The 23234-nt window shown below is 40.4% G+C and overlaps 1 protein-coding gene across 1 annotated transcript; it reads right to left on the bottom strand.

The window, feature by feature from the left end:
* Window positions 1–121: 121 nt before the first annotated feature.
* On the bottom strand, window positions 122–15483 carry LOC310946813 (uncharacterized protein). Its single transcript, XM_083913370.1, has 17 exons — window positions 15140–15483; window positions 12547–12578; window positions 7957–7989; window positions 7642–7716; window positions 6750–6782; window positions 6612–6647; window positions 6161–6202; window positions 6003–6052; window positions 5770–5822; window positions 5465–5691; window positions 4889–5148; window positions 3443–3568; window positions 3120–3255; window positions 2806–2853; window positions 2643–2714; window positions 2181–2474; window positions 122–1446 (listed from the first exon to the last, which is right to left on the bottom strand). Exons 1-17 carry the CDS (start codon window positions 15187–15189, stop codon window positions 1418–1420), a joined length of 1596 nt encoding a protein of 531 aa, XP_083769496.1. The 5' UTR covers window positions 15190–15483; the 3' UTR covers window positions 122–1417.
* Between the last annotated feature and the right edge of the window lie 7751 nt (window positions 15484–23234).

The raw sequence follows: 23234 nt of genomic DNA, 5'->3' as shown, positions 1-23234 counted from the left end.
AGTAAAGTACTTCCACTGCTGAAATTAAGTAAAAAAAAAGAAAACTTTGCTTGTTTTATTCAGTCAACATTTGCTTTGTTTCAATTATTCCACAACATACATACATACATTAAAAGGGACATGACAGACACAAGTGCAAAATAGGATGGACTGGATCATGGGTGTCAAGTTGTTTAAAGGAGCAACCATGTTCTCTGAATGTAAACGTTACTGTCATACCTGCATGGAAGACGTAAGGATCTGACAATCCAGAAGCCATTTCTACAGCTTTTCTCACATAGTGATGAGATGTCTGGAAAGAGTGTCATTTTAAAATATGTAAAACAGAAACAAAACTGTGATTAACGAAGGGATGTTGAGAAGATTTAACTGAAATGTTTGCGCAGGTAGCTTAGAGTAAACTAGGTTTTTGTGTCCAAAGCTCTACGGCTATGAAATAAGCCTTGAAAAGATGACTCATGAAAACATATGAATGTTTCATACAGATGGCCCTAGCTGCACTCACAGGCAGAATAGTTCGAATCAGCCCTGAATCCAACAGAGTTTTTTTTCAGCTTGTTATACACACATAAAATGTATACTTAACTATGTGTGTCCCATTGACTGTGCGGTTCCAGTAACAGGCAGGCAGGAATTGATTCATTTTTCCAAGTTCAACAATACAAACATAATTAAAGGACCTCCTGTAACTCACATGTAGTTTGACAGAGATGTCAAATAAAACACAAACATAAACATACAAAAACAGACTTAAAAAAAATTGATCACAGGTTTGAAATAGTTGGTATAAAAAGATCTAAAAAAAGATATGTACAGGACAAATATAAAAATGCATGAGACACAAAATAGTACTTCAGCCTGTGATGCTTTGAGCAGTCAATTGCACAACATTCATGTGATGTAATGCCTAAAAAAATTCCCACAAACATAACATGTAAAAGTGAAACACGATACACAGGTTAGATTTTTCCCATTTTTGCAGTTTCAACACTGCAGCCCCTACATTAAAATACATACTACATTTACATATGTTACTGGCTACATAATTAGCTACTATATATCTAAATGACCGCTACTGGTCATTTTTTTACCTGGTAAGGAGAGGCATCTGTCTACACAAAGGATGCTTTGAGTACAGTAAAGAGACTATTCTGTATTCATTACACTACATTTAAACAAAATTTGGTAAAAATGCCCGTCCAAAGTTAAGACACTGACACTTTTCCTGGAATGCAGCAATACAAAAACCCATCAATCAGTTTCATGGTCAGAAAATATTCAAAAGAAACAAACTGGTGGAAGAGAAGTGACGTTTGGTCCATATCCACCATCTGCTTTGCCATTTTCCTGAGATTTTTTTTTTCTTCCCGTTGATGGATCAACAGATTTCCAACAGTTCATTTAGATCAGATCTCTTTCACTTAGCTGCTCGATTGTCTATCATGTCTGAAAAAAAGGAACAAAAATAAAACACATAACTTGTCTGTTTATTAGAGTAAGGGAGCAGCCCTGTACAATCTTTGATTTTACATTACTTTAATGGTTTATACAGCCACCTGAGGCCCTTTTGCCCCAGCTCATAGGTTGCAAAGAAGATAGCCATCTGGTGAGTTTGCATTATCAACATTCTCCAAATTGTACGAGCAGATTGTGTCTAGGTAATATACAGCTGTAGATTAGGGCTAGTTACCAATATGATGTCATAAAACAATTTATTTAGTCTGAACTGCAGGGGAAAAAAATAAAAGTATACATTTGATTTTGACATATGACTGAGAACATTAACATATTTTAAATATTTGTAAAGCTGCAGAGTATCTAGCCATTGTACCAGTGCGGCTCTAGGGATGGCAATGTTGACCGGTTGGACAACCACTTAATTCAAACCGAAATATCTTCATAAATGTTTAAAAAGTCATTGACTTAGTGCCACCATCAGGTTGATGTTTGTGAATTTTAGCGAAATGGCTTAACTATTGAATGAGTTGGAAAGAAATTTGCTTCACACATTAATGTCCACTTCAGGATGAACCGTAATATCGAATAACATCCTCTGCCTTATAATGTAGCGCCATCATCAGGTCAAAATTTTAATTTGATATCGATCAAGCTCTGGTGTTTGAGGTGATCCTCCATTATAATATCGATCCCATGGTGTTAATGTGTCTGCAGTTTATTACCTTGCAGTGTCTGATGGACCTCATTTGGCAAGTCATCCAGCTCCTCCACACTTTTCCACAGGTGGTACGCCGTGGCCTCTCCCGGCCGCCTTCTACTCTTCCACTCCACCAGCATCTTCAGCTTCTGCATGGTCACATCTTTCTCTGCTGCCTGGATATCATCCAGCTCCCTGGAATTCAAGTCTAGATAGATGGCCACCTGCTTCCACTCCTTCCCAAGCCGCTTGGCCACCTGCAATAGCTGCTTCTCCGACATGTCCTGGCCAGGCTGAGTCATCCCTGTTTTCACTCCATCTGGAGAAAGACGCACAGGTACTTCATTTCAGCATAATTTAAGACAGGCAGGTGCATCTGGAAATAGTTCAGGTGTGGACCGGTTTGATTGGGGAAAAGCAAAGTGTGTGCCTGCAGTTCTTCTCAAATCAGAAGTTAGTAAAAAAAAAAAAAGATGTGGGAAGTCACCTGACTCGTCCTGCCATCGAGGCCTTTTATAGGCTGTTTCTTCTTCTGAGGGGCTGCTGCTCCTCTGCCTGCCTATGAGATACATGTTTCATGTGAGTCAACATTTAAAAGCTGCAGCATGTTGTGATGGAAAAAAATCGAATCTGATTAAAAACAAGCTTACTGTGAGTCCTTTTCCTTGGCTTCCTTTCTGTGTTATCCACACAGTCACCTGAGCATAGAGAGAGAAAAAAGATCAGTCATAGCCACTCGAGTAGAAACCAATTTACACTCACGCACACACACGAAAACAGTGGAGACGGATGAACACTTTCTGGTTTATTTGCTGATAAAAAATCTATGTTCCCTGTTACTGTCAGCTGTCCAATAAACATATAGAAAATTCATGGTAAAAATTACTTTTTCAAACAGATATAGTCTGACTTTTCATCTGGAAATCACTTTATGTGTTCAGTGTTAGACTAAATGCACTGATACCTTCTCTGATGGTGGCAGACCACACAGTCTCCTCGGTATCGATCTCTATGAGAGACAATTTAAAGGGAGGAGGCTGCTCAAAGAAAGCTTCAAAGTAGCCTTTCATCTTTGTCACCGCAAGGGTGAACTTCAAATCCTGCAGAGACACATAAAAAAGTATATATTATATGTATATATATATATATATATATATAGAAATGAAACAGAATTTAGTTGTGAATCCAATGCATATACTGCTTATTTTTGTGTTTTCAATATACAGTATAAGCTATAATATTAAAGCTTGTACATGCGTAGACACATGCATATGCAAACAGACGCACCTCAGGTTTGATCTCTCCCTCTGGCTCGCTCATGAGACGATACGTCCCCTCGTCCAGTTTACATGTGGGAGGCTTCTCTATCCGAATGTAACGATTCTTGTAGCACCGCACCTGCTTCCCTATATCCTGGTTTACAAAAAAACAGCAGGAAGACAAGACGAAGCAGGCGATAAGTCACTGAATGGTGATTAACCTTCAACGCAACACATTTTCCATAGTCAGGAGCGGAGGGGCTGAAGGCGTCTGCAAAGAACAAAAAACAACACTCACAGCACAGCCACGGTCAGCGATCGCTGTACAGAGCAACATCATGTGTGTAATGACGGAAAACATGCCTCAGATGGGAAAACACAAATTACTATATTTAAAGGAACTATTATTTTTGCAGGTTAAAATAAATTCTTTTTAATTATTCACCAGCTGCTAAAAAAATCTTTCATGTTTCAAATGTAAAAAAGAATTTGTTTAACCAAAATAAACAATATAATATGATAATAATATTAGCAGTATTTTTAGTTAGTGTTGTTATTATTGTGTCATACTGTTCACAGGATTCTGAGACAGTTATAACATATATTTGCTTCAGCGTATTACACAAACCTGGAAAACTGGTGTTTACTCTAGAAAGTCTTACAGCATCACAGCCAGTGCACTTACAACAATGGAAGTGAAAGTTAACTGGCTTCTAATTCTCATTTTCCCACACAGTGTCATAGATAAGGCATTTTGCCAGAGTTTTATCCAGTAAGTTGTTGTCATGATTGAAAGTCTTGATTAAAAGAAACTTGTGGACAAGTGATGGTTTCATTAATGGAATGTTTCTTTGTACTGTGCATGTAAAGAAGGGTTTTTTATTTGGTCTGGTTGTTGTTTTCCCTTCGGCTCTCAGGCGTCAAGGGAAAAATTCCTAAATTATAACACTAAATTTGAAAAGTCATGCGAAGGTTGTCACTCTGACAAGCAAAACTTAAAAGTGGATCTTTAAGGGTTTTATTTCCATATGCATACAAAGTGTCAATTCATTGTGAAATATATTACTGTCTTAAGAAGCTGGGCATAATGTGTGTGTATGTATGTATTCAGACCATAACCATATGGGCACTGTATCCAGTAATGTAACTGCATCATTTCATCACCACACAGGAACAGAAACAGAAATGAGTCCTGAGTGGACAAATGGTGAAAGCACCTTTCAAGAAAAACCAAGTATATTTCTTTCAGTCATGAGACTGACATGTAAATATGCCAGATGTGAATTAAAGTGGGATCCTGCTACTACAAGAGCTTTTTTGAGAAATTTGACTACATTTCCAAAACAGCAATTGTGCTTTTATCAGTTTTAAAAATTGCTAGTAAAGACCAACGAACAGCCCAGATAGTGTTGCACTCAAGTAAAGAGTAGGAAAACTGTCAATCAGAGAATACAGAATATTTACTGGCGCCTACCTTGATGTCAGATGCACTGTTGGTAGCCAGGTAGATGTGGAAGCTGTAGTTGTTGTTGTTGCTGTCACTGCCCAGCTGCTTATAGACCAGGACCACCCCGTGGCGCTCTACAGATTGGGTCGTTTGAATGATGGGACCCACGGGGGACAGGGACGTCACATTCCACTTAACGTGGCTACCTGAGTGGTCCACTGTCGGCTCGATGAGTGGACGGTTGTCCTTTATGTGCAGGACGCTGAATGTCATCTCATTATCTGGATCTGTGTGAAGATAATAGAGAGAGATGGTTTTATGTTTCGCCTAGAGAACCTTTAAAATCATATATAAAAGATAATGATAGTCACTAAAATTAAGTATTTTGCTTAAAGGCCTTCAGATGAGTCACAATTACTGTAATTAAGAATTACTTTACTTTTACGCCAGACATCTAAAATCAAGACAACCTCCAGGCGACATCTTTGTTAGAAATATTTGATGTTCATTAACATTGCCTTAGAGGAAGACGAGATCATAATTATGAATTATATATTGAACATTGACATGCAGGAGCCAGACAGGCCTGGTATTCATTCTTACCAGCAAGGCAGACGGAGTGAGGGAACTGGATGGACGTGAGGACAGACGCGTCCTTATTGACTGTGTCCACATTAAAGATGGGTCCTGCAAATTTCCAGGTGTCCCTCAGGAACGAGCCGAACTTGGACCAGGACAAGACTGAGTACCGCACAAGGACCGACTCCATCGCTTCAAACACCAGGCCGGTGACCGAACACTCGTACGTGCCCTCTCCTTCCAGCTGTACCCTGAAACACACACAGAGTCAGCAATGCCGTACATACAAATCAAGATAAATGTGCACAGACCGGATCTGTCATACTCACTGTAAACGTCCCTTAGAGATCCTCCTGGGCGTAACAAGTTCATTGCCATGGCTCTGTCAAACAAACCAATAATAAACAATTAAATAATGATACTATAGATGGATATGTGTGCAGGAAGAAGGCTTATACAAGGTCATCACTAATATCATAAAAATGTCTATAATTAAAACATCACGCAGACACAACTAAAATCACCACACTTTGTCAAAGAAACGTCTGGTTTGTGAGCTCACCTGTTGGATGGCTTTGCATTTTTTACAGCATGATTTGAAGCGCGTCTCCTCTGTCAGGACGCATGACAAAAAAAAAACAACAAGATTTATTAACAGCAGACACGACAGTATCTCCAAAACATTCAAGGTGCTGTAACAATCAGTTACAATCTGCTTACCTTTCCCATTTGAAACGTCTGCTTCAGGTCCAGGGACTGAATCTAGAGGTTGAAATCATTCAAATCCAATATTATCAAGTGCAGATAAGATGTCAGAGGCTGAAAGCTTGTGTTAAGCCCCTGACAGATGCTCCGGAATGCATATTTCAAAATTGCAAGACACTTTTTTTGGTTGTGAGCAAGGGGGGAGCACACTCAATTACATGTCAAATCAAATTCTGTGCTTCAAAACAGCCAGCAGAGTCCACCCTTTGGTGGTATAATTATGTAGTGTTGGTGCCATTAAGATAGGAGTTGTGGATATAGTCCGCTCAGTTACCACTAAAGCCAAGGTAACTATGACAACAAGCTGACATGGCTGTCTGGAAGTAAACAACAAATAAGGCCGCTTAAAAAAGCAGAGCAGTTGCACTGCTTAAGGTATTTTGTAATGCTGTTTCAAGTGTCGTACCATTTTTAGACTCCTCTGCATCGGCCTCTTCATTGTCTGCAAAAAACATGAAGAAGAAAAACTTAGTCAAACACCGTTCGTTTCTTTATCTGGTTCAATCCTTGAGCTACAAACACTTTCTAGGATGCTGGTTCTTACCTCCCTCCTCTCCATCCTTCTCAGCACAGCCCTCTGGTGAAAGAAAGGAGGGTGAGAAACAGAGAAACTAAAGCAATAGTTAAACATTTTGTAAAATTGGCTTATTCGCTTTCTTGCAGAGATATATGACCACCACCACCCTCATGTCTATAAGGTAAATACTGGAAACAGGAGAAACAGCCAGCTCTGTACAATTGTAACAAAAGCTCCCTACCAACACCTTTATAGCTCACTAATTAGCACATAAAATCTCATTTGGTCTCCAAGCCTTCCATGGTTGCTCGGCAACCCTTTAGGTGATGACAAGACCCAAGAAATCACTGCTCCCAGGTCAAGAAATAGTTCTGAGGAATCAGTTTTTACACATTATTTTTGTGTAAATAAAAAAATGTGAGATTTAACAGTGAAAAAATAGTTCACGTGAACGCATATGAATGCACCATATCTAGTGAGCATTTGAGGTGCTGGTAGGTGGATTTTCAGGATCTTCTGAAAGCACCAGACGAGCTGTTTCTCCGTTTTTGTGCTAAGTTAAAGTTGTATTCCGTAAGATTTGAAACATCTTGTTTTTTAGCGGCCTCTTTTGCAGTAAGATGTAATTGCAGGTGAGCCTGTTCTTTCAGAGCCCTCCATCTTGTCACGTTCATCGTGACTATGTGTTGACTTTCTTTGTGCTCTTTTTTTAAACTTTATTGACACACATTCACCTCTCCACTTCCTGTCTGTTGCCTATATGTTACCCTCTTAAATCCACACACACACACACACATGTTCCTATTACACTTACATATACTGTATATTCTCTGTTGACTCTCCGAAAGAAAGCGAAATATAAAAACTTTACAAAATGTCCAACTATTTCTAGTATGTCAGTTCGAGGTGCCTCTCTCACCATCCTCCTCCTCCTCTTCATTTTCATCTTCCTCTTCCTCCTCTGAGCTCTCCTCAGTGGATGTTCCCGTGTTCTCTGTACGATGAATCATTATGTAAGGGCCGTGGCATGTCACACAGGAGAAAACTTTGCACTGAATTTCCGAAGAATGACAAGTCAAATAGAAACATGCCACAAAGGTTAAATGTTTCTCCAGAAAAAAAAAAATACTCTGATATATACTGAAAAGGAATCAAATGTCACAAATGTAGTTTTCGTATGAGTTGTAGAAAGAACAAATGAGATAAACGGTTGTGGTGTGATATTGGGGCTCACCTGAACTGCTGCTATCACTTTCCGTCAGGTTATCTGTAACAAATTAGTAATGGTTTTGAGGTTAGTGCTGTTTGTTCTGTAAATTCCCATAATATTAATCATTACTATTAATACATCATTATTAACATTTGTTGTTAACCAAATCATCATCATCATCATCATCACCACCATCTCTTTACAGGAACTTCAACACTTTTAAAGGTTTGATTATTATATTGCACAGAAGTAAATGCATGACCAGCTGTAGGTTTCAGGAAGAGTTAAGCTAGAATAAGTGTCTCGTGTTAATTTACGCCTAGACAGACAACATAATTCTGCAGTCAAAACAGAAACAAACAGCACCCAATAATATTCAACACTAATAGCTATCACTAGGTATTTTCTACAAACTAATCCATTATTGTACGGGGGGATCTCATACATCAAAGCTTATTTAACATGGGGAAAAATCTCAAGTGCAGCCACCACATGTCCTGTGGTAAACTCAACACTCACACCATTCAAACATCTCCATACATAAGGAAAATAATAACAGATACATTTATGTAGACTGAAGTGTCGGAAAATGAGTAAAAGTACAGAGTTTTACCTTTTGTCACTGGGGCTCTTCCTTCAACAGGTGGAGCCCCAGTGAGAAGCCTCTACTTTTACTTCTATGTTTGTTTTCAGCCCTATTACTCATCAAAAAGGCCCTGAGTATGTCTAGCTTACACCACCAGCCCATAATTCCTTAGCAGCTGAACTGTGGCACCCCGTTAAGAAGCCTGTGATAAGTGGCGAGCGTCAACATTCTGGCACATTTATACAGACAGGTCCAGAGGAGCTGATGGTACTGCTCTCTTCCCAGCAGCACTGAATGTCCGTGGGCCGGACCATTTGGCTGAGCGCCAGGCTAATGGATGGAGCCCGTCCTTCTCTGGCCCACAGAGTTTTATCTTAGACTAACAAGCAGATGCTGCCATCGCTGCTCCACTCACAGAAGCTCCCTCATCAATCTCTCTCCTCCACTCCACTCGATCTATCTGCTTCACCTCTCTCTGCACTCTCCCTCCTCCAATTTCTCTCTCTCTCTGTCCTCATATGCCTCCTTCGGCCAATCTCTTTCTCTGCTGCCTCATCTGAGCCCGCAGGCGTCCCTCTTCACTCTGGCGTGGCTGCTTCTCTTCATCAGACTGACAAACAAGGTGGAGATAAAACACTCGCATAGACACACACACATGCATGTGCAAACAGCCAAACACAAACACACTTGTTTACAGCTTAGTTTTACAGATAGTTTCATGGATGATGCCTGCCACCTGCTGGTCTAAAGAAATAGCAAAAGCGAGGCTGATGGTGTGGTGTGTAGTAGGGCTGCAGGATACGAGGAAAATAAGAAATAACATTGTTAAATATTGCAAGAACAATTTTACTTGTGATAAATAAAACAGATATTAAAGTGCACTCAGTTTTGCCTTTCGGATGCTGTCAGTATAGTGCTGAAATTCAATAAGCTTGGTTAATAAAAATGAAAGAAAATTATTTACATACATTTTTACTTAACACACAAGGCTCCACTAAAAAAAGAATGATAGTTACATTTTAAAGTGCAGTTTTGGACTGATACTCTCTTTCAATTAACTTAAAGTGTCTTAAAATGTAAATAAATTCAGTGTTTCCACTTTCTTTTATATTCATTAAGGCATGACAGGCCACCAACGTACATACTTATCCTAATGAGCTCCACACAGTGTGGATCTATAATCCATATTAGCAGTACCTTGAGTTGATGTATTGTAATTGGTATCAGGGCAGAAAAAACTACTGTCTACTATCTGTTATAACCAGTTTAACAAAAGTGTTTTGTTTTTTTAATTTCAGTATTTATTTGAGGCCTGAAGAGGCAAAAACTATTTGGTAACTGTTGAAAAAATGCAGACATGTTATCATTAGTTATACAAGTGAACTCGTGTTCATTGTTTTGTGTTTGACTGTGATAAAAGGGATTTTTTTCTCACGGTGCATGTTGGGGAGTCGTCAGGAGAGTCAACGAGACGGGCGTTTGCTATGGGAAGAGCTGAGATAACTTACTGTGTTTTCTAAATATATCACCATGACAACCATTACTGTTCAACTGCATGCTACAGTTGAAACCAGAAGTTTACATACACTGTGCAACAATACACAACACTTTTTTTCTCACCATTTGAAATTAAATCAGACTAAACCTCTCCTGTTTCAGTTCATTTAGAATTACCAAAACTATTTCCTTTTGGTAAATGCCACAATAATGAGTGTGAGATTTTCTTAGAGATTTTTATGTTACTTTCTTTGAGGTCAAAAGTTTACATACACAAAAAGTACTATGTCTTTAAACAACATCGAGAAGCCCAGATGATGATGTCATGGTTTTGGAAGCTTCTGATGACCACTGGCATGTCAGTGGTAGTGTCAGGTCCCGCTCCCTTCTCATCTGAATCACTCCCAGTGCTCTCATCCGATTCGCTGTCAGCGGCTCCGGGCGTGGCTGTGGCCTCCATGTTAACTGACAACATGTGAGTTAATTGAAGGCACACCAGGGGATGTATTTTAAGGCCACACGTCAAACACTCTGCTTTCTTGTTTGAAATCATGGGCAAATCAAAAGAAATCAGCCAAGAAATCAGGGAGAGAATTGTGGAACTCCACAAGTCTGGTTCATCCTTGGGTGCAATTTCCAGATGCTTGAAGGTGCCACGTTCATCTGTGCAAACAATTATACGCAAGTATAAACATCATGGGAATGTCAAGCCATTGCACCACTCAGGAAGGAGACAGGCTCTGTGTCCCAGAGATGAACGTGTTTTGGTCCGAAAGCTGTGAATTAACCCCAGAACAAAAGCTAAAGAGCTTGTGAAGATGCTGGCTGAAGCTGGTAAGAAAGTGTCATCCACAGTGAAACGAGTTCTGCACCGACATGGGCTGAAAGGCTACTCAGCAAGAAAGAAGCCGTTACTACTGAAGAAACGTAAAAAAGCCAGATTACAGTTTGCAAAAAGACACCAAGGTAAAGATCTCAACTTCTGGAGACATCCTGACGTCCTATGGTCTGATGAAACTAAAGTGGAGCCGTTTGGCCATAATGACCATCGTTACGTTTGGAGGAAAAAGGGGGAAACTTGTCGACCTGAGAACACCATACCAACTGTGAAGTATGGAGGAGGTAGCATCATGTTGTGGGGCTGTTTTGCTGTAGCAGGAAATGGAGATCTTCATATAATAGATGGCATCATGAAGAAAGAACATTATGTGGAAATATTAAGGCAACATCTCAAGACATCAGCCAGGAAGTTAAAACGTGGGCGCAAATGGGTCTTCCAAATGGACAATGACCCGAAGCACACTACCAAAATAGTTAAAAAGTGGCTTGAGGACAACAAAATCAATGTCTTGGACACAAAGCCCTGATCGGAATCCCATCGACAATTTGTGGGCAGATTTGAAGAGTCGTGTGCGAGCTAGGAAACCGACAAACCTGGCTCAGTTACACCAGTTCTGTCAGGAGGAATGGGCCAGAACTCCAGCAAAGTACTGTCAGAAGCTTGTGGAAGGTTACCCAAAACATTTGACCCAAGTTATGCAGTTCAAGGGCAATGCTACTAAATACTAAGTAAATGTATGTAAACATTTGACCTTAAAGAAAGTAATAAAAAAATATCTAAAATATACTCTCTCTCTATATTGTGGCATTTAGCAAAATGAAATACTTTTGATAATCCTAACTGACCTGAAACAGGAGAGGTTTAGTCTGGCTTAACTTCAGACAGTGAGAAAAAAAGTGTTATGTGTCTTTTTGCACAGTGTATGTAAACTTCTGGTTTTAACTGTAAATGACTTGGCTCAGGAGGACTGCCCTCAGAGCATGTTTTGAGACACTGATGTTTAAGTGTACAATATACCATATAACCTCTTCTTGTGTGAGAATAAATTTCATTTTAATATAACTTGATTCTGGTTTTGAACTGGTCACAAGTTTTCCTAATAAAGTGGTCTTTCAAGCCAGATCTCAAGATCTCCGACTTCCTCCGAGGCCAGAGTCTGCTGGAGGAACCGGAAATGACGAGATCCACAACCAGGGCGGGATCAGTTTCAGGTTTGTAAATAGTTTTTAATTTGAGGGAAAAATCATCAGCGACGATTTAAAAGGCCGACAAGGGCTAAAACGTGCAGGGGTCTGTCGAAAGACCTTAAACCGCCAAGTAAAAAACATGAAGGGCTCAAAAGCGAAAAAAGGAAAACGTATGAAAAAATAAACAGAATTTTGTTTATTGGTGTGCAGTGTTGAAAATAGCAAACGGAAAACTGAGGACACAAGTGATCACATGACTATTTGCATAAACCTTGCTGCCCTTCCATGCAAATTATATTGAAATTAGTGAGGCCGGACGGTGAGTCGAGAGGAAGGTGGGAAGGAATAAATAAAGGAAGCAAAACAAAAGTAGTGACGAACAATAGGTGGGGATGCACCGCTTTTAAATATTAAAGAGGATGCAGAAGAGAGACTCCGTGAGAAAGTGAAATGAGAAAGAGAGCTGGACTCAAGGGAAGGAATAAAATTGAGTTGATGTTTACCTTTGTTTTCAAGTGCAGGGATATCTCCGTCTCTGTCGGGCAGAAGAGATAACATTCAGACAAATTTTGATTACACTCATGTAAGGGATGTCTGGGAGGTGTTGTGACAATTATGGGAGGATTTAGACAGCTTTTAGAATTGTGCAGCTGCTGCAGGCTCTTGTAATACACCACTTCTGCTTTGGATTAGAAAGACACCAGGGCGAATGAATGAGAAAAACAGGAAATGTGTACATGCAGCCTGCATCTCACTTTCGCACACCAACCCATCCTGTCAATTTTTTTGGCTCTCATAACTCAGACGGAGCTCTATTTACTTTCAGTAGTATCATATTGTGATCATATGATCATATGGAGCAGGATTAAGGCCTTTTTGAATACAATTTGCACATGTACTGTCTCTGAGCACTGATCTGTTTCTTTATTTTGAATGTTGTTTTATCATGTTTTTTAAATGTGAAATGGGAATATCCTGGTTAAATAAAGGTTATTATTAAAATATTATGTATATATAGGGTGTTTTCTACAGAAAGGCTAGTGTCTAAATGATTGATTCCAATCACAATGTAATAAAAACAACAAAATGAGGAAGCAAAAGTTTTGTTTTACACACGTGAAAGCATATAAAAGGCAATTTGTGTCATATTGTTATATAAATCTGTCTCAATTCTTTTTCAGTGACGTGGCATTAATTTCAATATCGCCCAGTCCTGCAAAACTGGTATCAATACCAGTTTCTCCTGTCTATTAAGCTCTCTAAATATTTTGAAATGTGCTCAACTATACAGGAATGTAGCACAGCATATTGAACACACAATAAGCCCAAGTGCAATGGTTTAGATGTTGTGTCTGAGCAGATGACTGGTGCAACCTGTTGACGCAGTCTGAGCTTCAACAAGCGGCAACACGCCTCAGATCCATCTGGGGGAAAGGACAGAACGCCGATGCCACAAGAAGAACGAGTTCACCAGCAGCAGGCATAAAAAAGTAGGTCATATCCCGCTCTGTGTCTTTTCCTGTTTCACTCCCTAAACCGTAAAAATACAGAAGTGGGTGATCAAAAGCAAAATGATGTATCAGGAAATTAGGATTATTAAACTTGACCAAATTGTGGTCTTTTATTTTTATGACTGTTAATCCTGATAATGTCATAATAATCCTTTGTTTTAAAACATCTGTCCAGGAAACGCTGTTTTCTCCTCTTCAAGGTCGACTTGTGTTCTCTCTGCCAGGCAGTCTCACCACAACAACACCGAGGCTCATTAGTTGCCATGGTAATCATCATCACTTCCTTTTAGGCAAAGTTTGCCTTTTGTTCGCTCAAATAATTTAAGACAATAAATAAACTTCCCTGCATAAGTTATCAGACTTTTTCTGCCGTGAGGGTGTGTGTGTGTGTGTGTGTGTGTGTGTGTGTGTGCGTGTGTGTGTGTGTGTGTGCGGGGGGGGGTCTGTATCTGGCTGAAAGATAAAAGTCACAACATGTACATGCTTCCTACAACTTCCCATAAACACGATTAAGAGAGAAGACATCTGTGTGTAGATAAACAACGGTTGGTCAGTTGGTCTGCACCTACTACAAAAAAACTGTTGATCTCTGCTACATTCAGTCATTAATACTGCTCTCACTTTGATGTTTATAGTGAGTCATTAAAATCATAATGTGGCCTGTTATTTGACCTTGCTATCTGTGATGTTTGTTCTGTGATGTCCTGTTTTGTGCTGTGGAGCTCCGCTTCTGCTTACGTTGTTGGTCTGTATCTCTTTGTATTTTATAAAGCATTTTTAACATAAATTCCTGGGGACTACAGATGAAAAAAAGCCTTTTTGGCCAATTCAGGCATTTTTAACCCATGTATGATCATGTGTTTCATTAACTTGCTCTGCCCCCTTTAATTAAATAAACTGAATTGAATTTAACTGAATTGAAAATAAGTCATCAGTATCACTTCACCTGGCTGTGGTTCACAATACAACTGGTCATAAATATCTATCAATAAATAAATATAAGTTAACTGTAGATTGGTATCATGTTCAAATAATGTTGCATTGTTATGTATATTTGTTGTAAACAATCGCGTAGAGACATGTGACACATGAGACGTTTGTAGTCCACTGGAAGAGGATGAGGTTACATTGACGGCTTATTTTTCACTTCTATAATAATCAGAAAGATTTTTTAGTTGAACGATCTATATTTAGTATAAAACTCTATGAAGCATTTGCTTTATGAATTCATCTTTTGTTGTTAAACACGCTACAATCGTGTCTCCAGACAGCATGATGTGTTGTTGTCGGTGAGTCATCACAATGTAACAACACAGCAGCGTGCAGCGCGGAGAAACGCCAACAAAGACGCCGTGGCTCTTTGTATCTCAAAGTATCTGTACCGAGGAAGCAACAATCGTAGATTTGTTTCTTTGACATGAAATGCACATGAGCCCAAACCGATACAGTAACAAAAGACACTTCCTGTGTTGAAGCGAAAGCGCTCTGCAGTCTGCAGGCACCGTGTCGTCTGAACTGTACACGATGAAAAACAAACACTGGTGTAAAGCCAGAGGTCCACAACAACAACAAAAAAACGTCTTACCCGTCCTCCAGGTGACAAGCCGCTCCGCAGCTCGCCATCGCCGCCACCATCCTCTCTGTAAGCAAACCCCGTTACACTCTCTGTTGTTCCACAGCGTGCAGCGGCTGCGCGTAAAAGCACCTGAAAGACAATATGATCCTAACATCGGCTATCAGTGTCTCGTTAAAGCGATAGGCAGTAATTGGCGCAATAACGGCCATCGGAGAACCTCATGGCTGAACTACTTCTTGTTCCTTTGGGTGCAGCATCCCTTTCTTCTTCATCAAAACATTTGGATTAGGCCGAAACATGCGCTCATAGTTTTCAAAAGTCCCAAAAGCGTATTCGCAGTGTAAATGTTGATGTATTGTTTCCTCTTGCAAGCACTGCGCTTGTGTGCCAGCAACAAACACACACAGATGTTCACGTCATGCTGTCCATAACTGCGCCATTCACAGTAGAGGGCGCACCTTCCAGGATCAGCGATGCTGCGCAGTTACGGCGCAGTGCATGAAGGCGCACAAATGAACGAATGTGGGCGGGTGCTGCATCCCGCCTTTAACATGGTTTGTTTTTTAAAAAGTCATTTCAGTCAGGCTTTTACCACTTCTTTAGATATCAGAGATACCAAAGAAATATATAGGAGGTCGAGTAGATAAGGAGCTGTTTGATGTTACACACCATACAAGACTGAAAGTAGCTACATGCCTGGCCCTGTTGTTTGTCTAAAGATAACAGAGATTAAAGTGAAACATAAACATTTTAGACTCCATGCATAATCATCTTTTTTCATTCCTTCACAATCAAAAGTTTATCCTAAGAGCAACAAGGAAGAAAGTTGGAAAATAACCAAGTTTTTTTGTTTCCCCAACTTTCAAAATAAGATGTCTGCAGTCATCTGAGCCATATTTGTTAGTTGCACATTTTCTCCCACACATGAAAGGAGCAGCCAGCACTCCACACTGCATGCAACTAGGTCACTTTGAGCGGGAAAACATGCACATCAGATGGCAGAGTTGCATTACCTAGAAGAGACCAGCAGATGTCACATCAGACAACAAAACAGGTACCTACAACTCAGCAGCACAACCAGCCTCCTCAAAATACCCTTGCACCGAACAAGATTCATGTATTTTTCACAAGGACGGATACGATTCAACATAGTGTAAAGTTAAAATGACAGGAATCAAAGTGTCCATCTGTGGCACAAGCTCACTGTCTATCAGAGAGAGGTAGGGAGAGATCTCTGTGAGCGTCTGAGAAGATGTCCATTGGGAGGAATGAGTGAAGGATCAAGGGCTTTCCTATTGATCTTCCAGACATTGATCTTTTCCTTTTCCCCTCTCTCCATTCCCCAGTCCAACTTTCACGAATGGATGTGTTTGCAATGGGAGCAGACTAAACATGGACATTATCCAAGTCTCAGAGTCTAAAGGGAGAGATCAGCCCCGCGGTGCAAGAAGAGACAGGCTCACATCAGACTCAGTGGCGAAACGATACCCCCAATACCATGAAATTAGAGGAGATAAAGCGAGAGAGGAGAGTGGAAAAAAGAGAAGAGAATGGGGAAGGTCAAGAGGAGAAGAGATGGTGGAGTGAGAGCATGTAAAAGACAAGATTAGCTCAGAAAAGAAGAAGAGGGGGTCCTTTATGTCACTTAAAGTACAAAATTATCCGAGCTGGAAACGAACATGGACTTGACTTGGGCTTGAGTGGTAAAAAAAAACAAGGACTTGGGAAAACCATCCTTGACACTGGATTGCCTGAAAATTCAACTTGACTTTGAGACCAAAAGCTGAGAAGTCATTTTAACAGGACTATAGCAGCTCTGTGAAGCTGTACTAAGGCCCGTTGTTGCTTTGAGCTAAATGCTAACACATCTTAGTTTACATTCAGCACTACAAACAAACTACAGATCATCATCAGTGTCATCCATTTTGCCTTGTAATTGGTCATAAAGCAAAGTATTGGACACATTGAAAATTTGACCTAATGATAGAGGAAGTTAAGGGATCACCAAAGTTGCAATGAATCCTGAGAGGAACATAAATGTCGGGAATAAATTATACAGTGGATGTCATAGTGGCAATAAAGAAATGATAAAAAGTCAGGAGATCATCTGGATCTAGTCATTTCGATTCATCCTCTGGGTGATGTTGAGCTATTCTACTGGATAAGTGACCATTTGAACCTGCCTGTGGTGCTGCAGGAAAAGTAGGAGGATCACCAAAGTCACCAGGATTCATCCTCTGGGGATCATGAATGCCTATATGAAACGTAATCTGAATCCTTCATATAGTTCTTACTTTTCAGTCTTGACCAAATAGTGGACTGACCCACCGACCGATATAATCATCTATAAAGTCATATTGCTAGCTACTGGGGCTAAAATGCTGTGCTGTTGGGCATTTTACTTATATATAGTTGCTTAGGTTCACTCCTTGCAACTGGATGTTTAATGCACTTCCATTTTGGAAGTAATAGTACTTGTTGGTATTTTGGCTATTATGCTTTTCTGAGCATGCTTAGCATTGATAAACTGGAAGGACTTGCTTTTTTATTTCAAGTCAAGTTTCAAAGACTTGAGGATTGGCTTGGACTTAAACAACCACCCTGGAAATTATATACAATATATATATTTATATATATATACACTGAATTGTACTTGTAGTCATAAAAAGCTGAACTGAACTATATTAATTCAGTCATTCATTTTGTGTGTGTCTGTGCGTGTGAGTGTGAGTGTGAGTGTGAGTGTGTGTGTGTGTGTGTGTGTGTGTGTGTGTGTGTGTGTGTGTGTGTGTGTGTGTGTGTGTGTGTGTTTGTGTGTGTGTGTGTGTGTGTGTGTGTGTGTGTGTGTGTGTGTGTGTGTGTGTGTGTGTGTGTGTGTGTGTGTGTGTGTGTGTGTTATGAGGGCTTTTTTTTAATAGATCGACGAACCTGTTTGGAAACGATGATGTCACACACCCTAGAGGCTTAATATGAGCCCTCATTGTGCAGACTCATTATCCATCAACATAGACGCACACTCAAAATAACACACAAAACATACAGTTGCACACTTATAAGGACACTCAGTCAGGCAAGAAGAAAATCTATAACCTCTGTGCTCAAACAGTCCCTTAATAACATACGTGTATTCACACACGCAGATGCACAAAGGGTGTCCTCTTACTCTGGAGATGCGGAACTCCATATCCTTTCAGTTTCAATGGGCCATTTTGCCATCCGGGCTGAGTTAACACTGGAAAGATCCAGAGTAACAAAAGAGCCATGGCTGCTGCAACCCTGCATTAAGAAGCTGGATAGAAGTGAACCGGGACAAACAGCAACACCTTTGCATAGAGAAAATGGCAGAGAGGCTCTGGAGATCGTCCAGCCCTGAGAGATTTCAGAGGCAACCTCATTCAATCCCGTATAATGGCATGATGTATAACGCATGGGCTTAGTAGTTGGCAGTTCTCTTAAATCTTTCCTGTGCAATCAATAGGATGAACTCCCTATATAGAAGCACAAAAGCACAAAAACAGACTTGTGTTGTACAAACAGGGGTTTTGCATTAACAAGGGAGAATTTTTTTGTAAAGTGTAAGTTAATTTAATAGCAGACAACTCTACTAATGACTTGGGACTGAACTTTTCCCTAACCCCCATTCCCTTTGATTGAATGTTTATTATCCACAGCCTATTTGTTTGTTCTTTATTTTTATCTTAATATATTTTATTGTTTTTTCAGCAGTCACCTCTGTTTGCTGTTGCCATCGTCTGTTTTTTCCACTTGGGTTAAGATGTTTTATGAGTCTCTTGGGTTTGGGTTTTCATCTCACCCACAGAGTTTACATGTCTTTTGTACTACATTTTCAGTGTGATTTAGATGAGAAAATAAACCAAAGTGCCCAACTTTTAATGACTGTTTTTCTAGCATTTCTCAAAATGCACTACAACAGCAAGAGTTTTCAGCTGTATCTGAAGCTGTTTGACATTATACCCTTTTATTTTAACTATTGATATGGATAATTCGTTCAAAAAAATATACACTTCCAAAGGAAATCATCGGAATCAGAATAAGAATCAGAAATACTTTAATAATCCCAGGGGATAATTGTTTAATCATTAATGTTTAATCAAAGAACAAGAGTCTACAGCCAAGCTAGCAACTCTGTAAGGCTACTTAGGCAAAATGGTGCTTTGTGCTAAATGCTATCTTTAGCATGCTAATGTGCTTACAATGACAATGCTGTTGTTTAGAAATATAATGTTAGGTTAATTGATGACCCTAAAATTGCCCGTAGGTGTGAATGGTTGTCTGTCTCTGTACGTCTCTATGTGCCCTGTGATAGACTGGCGTTCTGTCCAGGGTGTACCCCGCCTCACGCCCGATGTCAGCTGGGATCGGCTCCAGCACCCCGCGACCCCGACCCCGGGATAAGCGGTTGAAGATGGATGGATGGATGGACCATTATCTTAGTTTAGTGTGTAAGCTTGGTAATGTTGGCTAAATTGCACTAAAACCTGTATATCCGAGACATTTCATGCAAAACCACAAATGTCAATGAAAATAATTTCATAGTGGCGCTAATGTATAGAAAAGTCATCCTTATGTATTCCCCGGGTGCAATACATACTGAAAAAGGGTCCTATGTTGTCAGCTATTCCTTAATAGGTTAGGGGCATTAACATATGGACGTAGTATACTTTCGTATTGGATCAACCAGGAAGTGGCTGTGGTGAGGGCTTGGTTAGGGGTAGGGTTAGGGTTAGGGGTTAGGTCCCATGTTTGTTAAACATTGGACCCTTTTTTGAAAACGGGTCCAATGTTCCCCAGATCCTATGTTCCCAGGTCACATACAAAGCAGGGAACATAGCACCTGGGGAACATATATACACTCCCAAAAAAAGTCTGTAAGACTTATCCTCTGGGAATCCTAAATTTCATGACAAGCCAACTAATAGTTGACATACTTCAGTCCGGACAAAAGTGGTGGACTGACAGACAAACTGACATTGCCATTCATTTAAAGTAAATGTTTGTGGATTTGAGCAATCTGTTTTTGCACAACATAGGTTTATGATAAGGGATCTACTAAAGAGGGCATGGAGTTGGAGAAGTTAAGTCTTACAATATAATGGCTTTCGTGTAAAGATGGTGGTATGTGTTCTTTGTGAAAGCCATCAGAGTTGAGCCTAAAAACATCTGCATCATGTTTGTACAGTGTGTTCGGAGATGTTAGGCACATCTGTCCTTGATGTTGTTAGTATTCGACACCTACACAGTTTTACGAAGAAGGTCTTGGGACCCTTTCATTGTTTCCCCTTTCACCAGTGGGGATTGGCTTTAATTGTTGTGCATTTTCACATATTAGCAGATTTCCGGTCTCTGACATCCATAAAACTGGATTGAGGGAAGAAACAAAGTGGAGGCCATAATTTAGGCAATAAGGGGGGTAAAGAGAGTTTAGTGTCTGCATGGTCTCTGGGGAACTTGGATGCGAGTTTGTGAGTTTCTCCACTCACATTAGTTTACACCCTCACATCTTTTAGACAAACCCTCCACTTATTGCTCGGTACTATACTAAGCCTGTCAGCGTTTCTGTGTAATGTATGTTGTGTCCTTGCCTCTTTCTCTCTTTCTCTTTCCCGCTTTATTGCTTCCTCATTTCAGAGCCCTTAGGGACTTCTGTGCATTCAGGGGCCACAGAAGCATGAGTGCTGGGATGTAACGTGGGCGTCAGTAGGATGCATGCAACTGTAGGCCGAAGTCTAGTCACCTTCTGAGATGCAGACCTCCTCTCCTTTAAGAGTGACTCAGCACAGTCGTGCGGAGGCAGGGGATCAAAAATCCCCTGCCCTCCACGCCCACTCAAAACATGTGGGAATGGGAAAAGTTTATCCTATATTTAACCTCCAGGTGTCTGTCTGGTTTGTGTGTGTGTGTGTCTGTGTGTGTGTGTGTGTGTGTGTGTGTGTGTGTGTGTGTGTGTGCGCGCGTGCATGCGTGCGTGCGTGTGTGTGAGTTCCAGTAACTGAGTCATCAGCACGGTTTTGGTACGGGTTATCTTATAGGAGAAAATGAGGTTGGTCTGGGGATTTTAGCAGTCTAGGAAAAGCTGTGTGTATGCTGTGTGTATCCCCCCTAATGCTCCACACTCACCTCCCTCTGATGAGAACTTCCCCCATTAAATCTGTCTGAGGTTTGAGTGTGTGTACATTATGTGTGTGTGACATGCAAAGAATTAAATTTCCTTTAAGCTTTCCTTCTTAAGAGAGAGTAAAACATCTCCTCTTCATTAATAGGTAACATAGGTACAGGTACATAATTTCTTAACATTACTCAGGTTAAGAATGGTAGTATTCCCAAAAGGTAAAAATACAGTGGTTGATTTATCGATGTAAATCTTTTCTGGCAACATGATGTTCCCATTCGAACAGAAAGCAGTGATGCTGAGTCAAATCACTTAGTGCTATTACACATCAAACCTGTCTAAAGGATAGAGGCATATTATGGCCTATAAAGCAGCCTTATACAGTTATTATACAGTCAAAAAGCCCAGCTCAGCACAACCACCCCCCTAACTCATCAGATTTATTAAGAGCACTGAGAGTAGTTCCCCTGAGACAGAAAAGGGGTTTTACCCCTCTCTCTCTCTTCTGTTAAGGATTTTTTGGCCTCCTAAAGTATGCTTTCTCCTCAAAGGAAGTCAGCATTCTGATTCTTCTCCAAGCCAAAAATGACACGCTGGGAGAACAAGCCACATAAAGGTAGAAAGCGAACACTTTCTGTCAAACATATTTGCCATAAGTGACCACATCCACGCTTGCTCAGTTGAGTTCTGAGGAAAAAAGCAAAGTTTTCACTAAGCACTGTATTAAATGAAGTATGTCCTGTGTGTGTGTGTCATATATGTTGTTTGTCAACTGCATATCACCCAGTAATGCACAAAAAAGGCATGAAACTTTACAAAGTCACCCACACAAACAAACTTAAATGTAAATATAATCACACACACACACCCACACACAAACACACACACACACAAGGTGAAAACAATACCACACACACACACACACAATCCTGTACTCTCAAAGACCTCTGAGCCAGCAGAGTGATAAGATTAGAGGAAGTACGTGGGTGTGAAATAGCTGCGGTGTGGGACTTTCTGGATTCACACAATCTACACTGACTGCAGGCCCTGCTTTTTATTAAAGTTCAAGCTGGTGGGAATACACAGACACTGATGACACCCCCACACGATCCTGCAATTCTGGGCTTAGAACTGCCCAGATACAGGATTTACACACACACAAACACACACAAACACACACACACACACACACACACACACACACACACACACACACACACACACACACACACACACACACACACACACACACACACACACACACACACACACACACACACACACACACACACACACACACACACACACACACAGAAAAGGCCAATACTTATGCATCATCCACTATAGTCTGCATATTCAGACTATTCTTACCCGTGCTTTCACAGGAGATCGTATGTAGCCTATGTGTGGACACTGCTGTGATGCTATAGGCTCTACTATACATTGTATCGTGTAAAGATCAGATTGCTTCCTTAAATATAGCAAGTAAAGACGCTACAGAGGCTGAAGTTGGTCTCAGGGCAATAACCCTGAGGTTGTGACTTATGCTCTGGGGCAAACAAAGCCAAAACCCAGAACCATCAGTGGGTCCATTAACAAAGCCGGAGGCTTGACAAGGCTTTCTTTGTTTCATAATTAATGCAAACGCGATAACCATGACATTGACAGTTGGGCGGTCCGGTCCATACATCATCGTCTCTGCCACATGAAAATGAACGCTGCCATTCATCATTGCACAGGGCTAATGGACCCCATAAGAATGAATTATTAAGCACAACACAAGAGACCTTTGTACCAGATTAATGGAAGCACACAGCACAGCACATTCATTACAGTGATGTACTATAGTAAGTGTGTTATTGCGTTAATTGGTGGCCGTACAGGAGGCTGCAACTTCAAATTATTTTGTCAGTTAATGCAACAAAAGCAAAGTTGCCTTTTGTGTTGCTGGTGTTAACAGATTTGTTCTGCATG

The sequence above is a fragment of the Echiichthys vipera genome, assembly GCF_963691815.1.
Source record: "Echiichthys vipera genome assembly, chromosome: 5".
Classification (NCBI taxonomy): domain Eukaryota; kingdom Metazoa; phylum Chordata; class Actinopteri; order Perciformes; family Trachinidae; genus Echiichthys; species Echiichthys vipera.
The sequence above is the reverse complement of the archived record's forward strand: the minus strand, read 5'-3'. Positions and strand labels throughout refer to the sequence as shown.

What these genes read in the sequence shown, in the direction of transcription:
- LOC310946813 (XM_083913370.1), bottom strand. Translation starts at nt 15,189, where the DNA reads ATGGTGGCGGCGATGGCGAGCTGCGGAGCGGCTTGTCACCTGGAGGAC. An exon ending in AGACGTTTCAAATGGGAAAG is followed by an intron (nt 6,053 to 6,160) that starts GTAAGCAGATTG and finishes GCGTCCTGACAG; the next exon opens with AGGAGACGCGCTTCAAATCA. An exon ending in AGGGAGAGATCAAACCTGAG is followed by an intron (nt 3,256 to 3,442) that starts GTGCGTCTGTTT and finishes GTGTCTCTGCAG; the next exon opens with GATTTGAAGTTCACCCTTGC.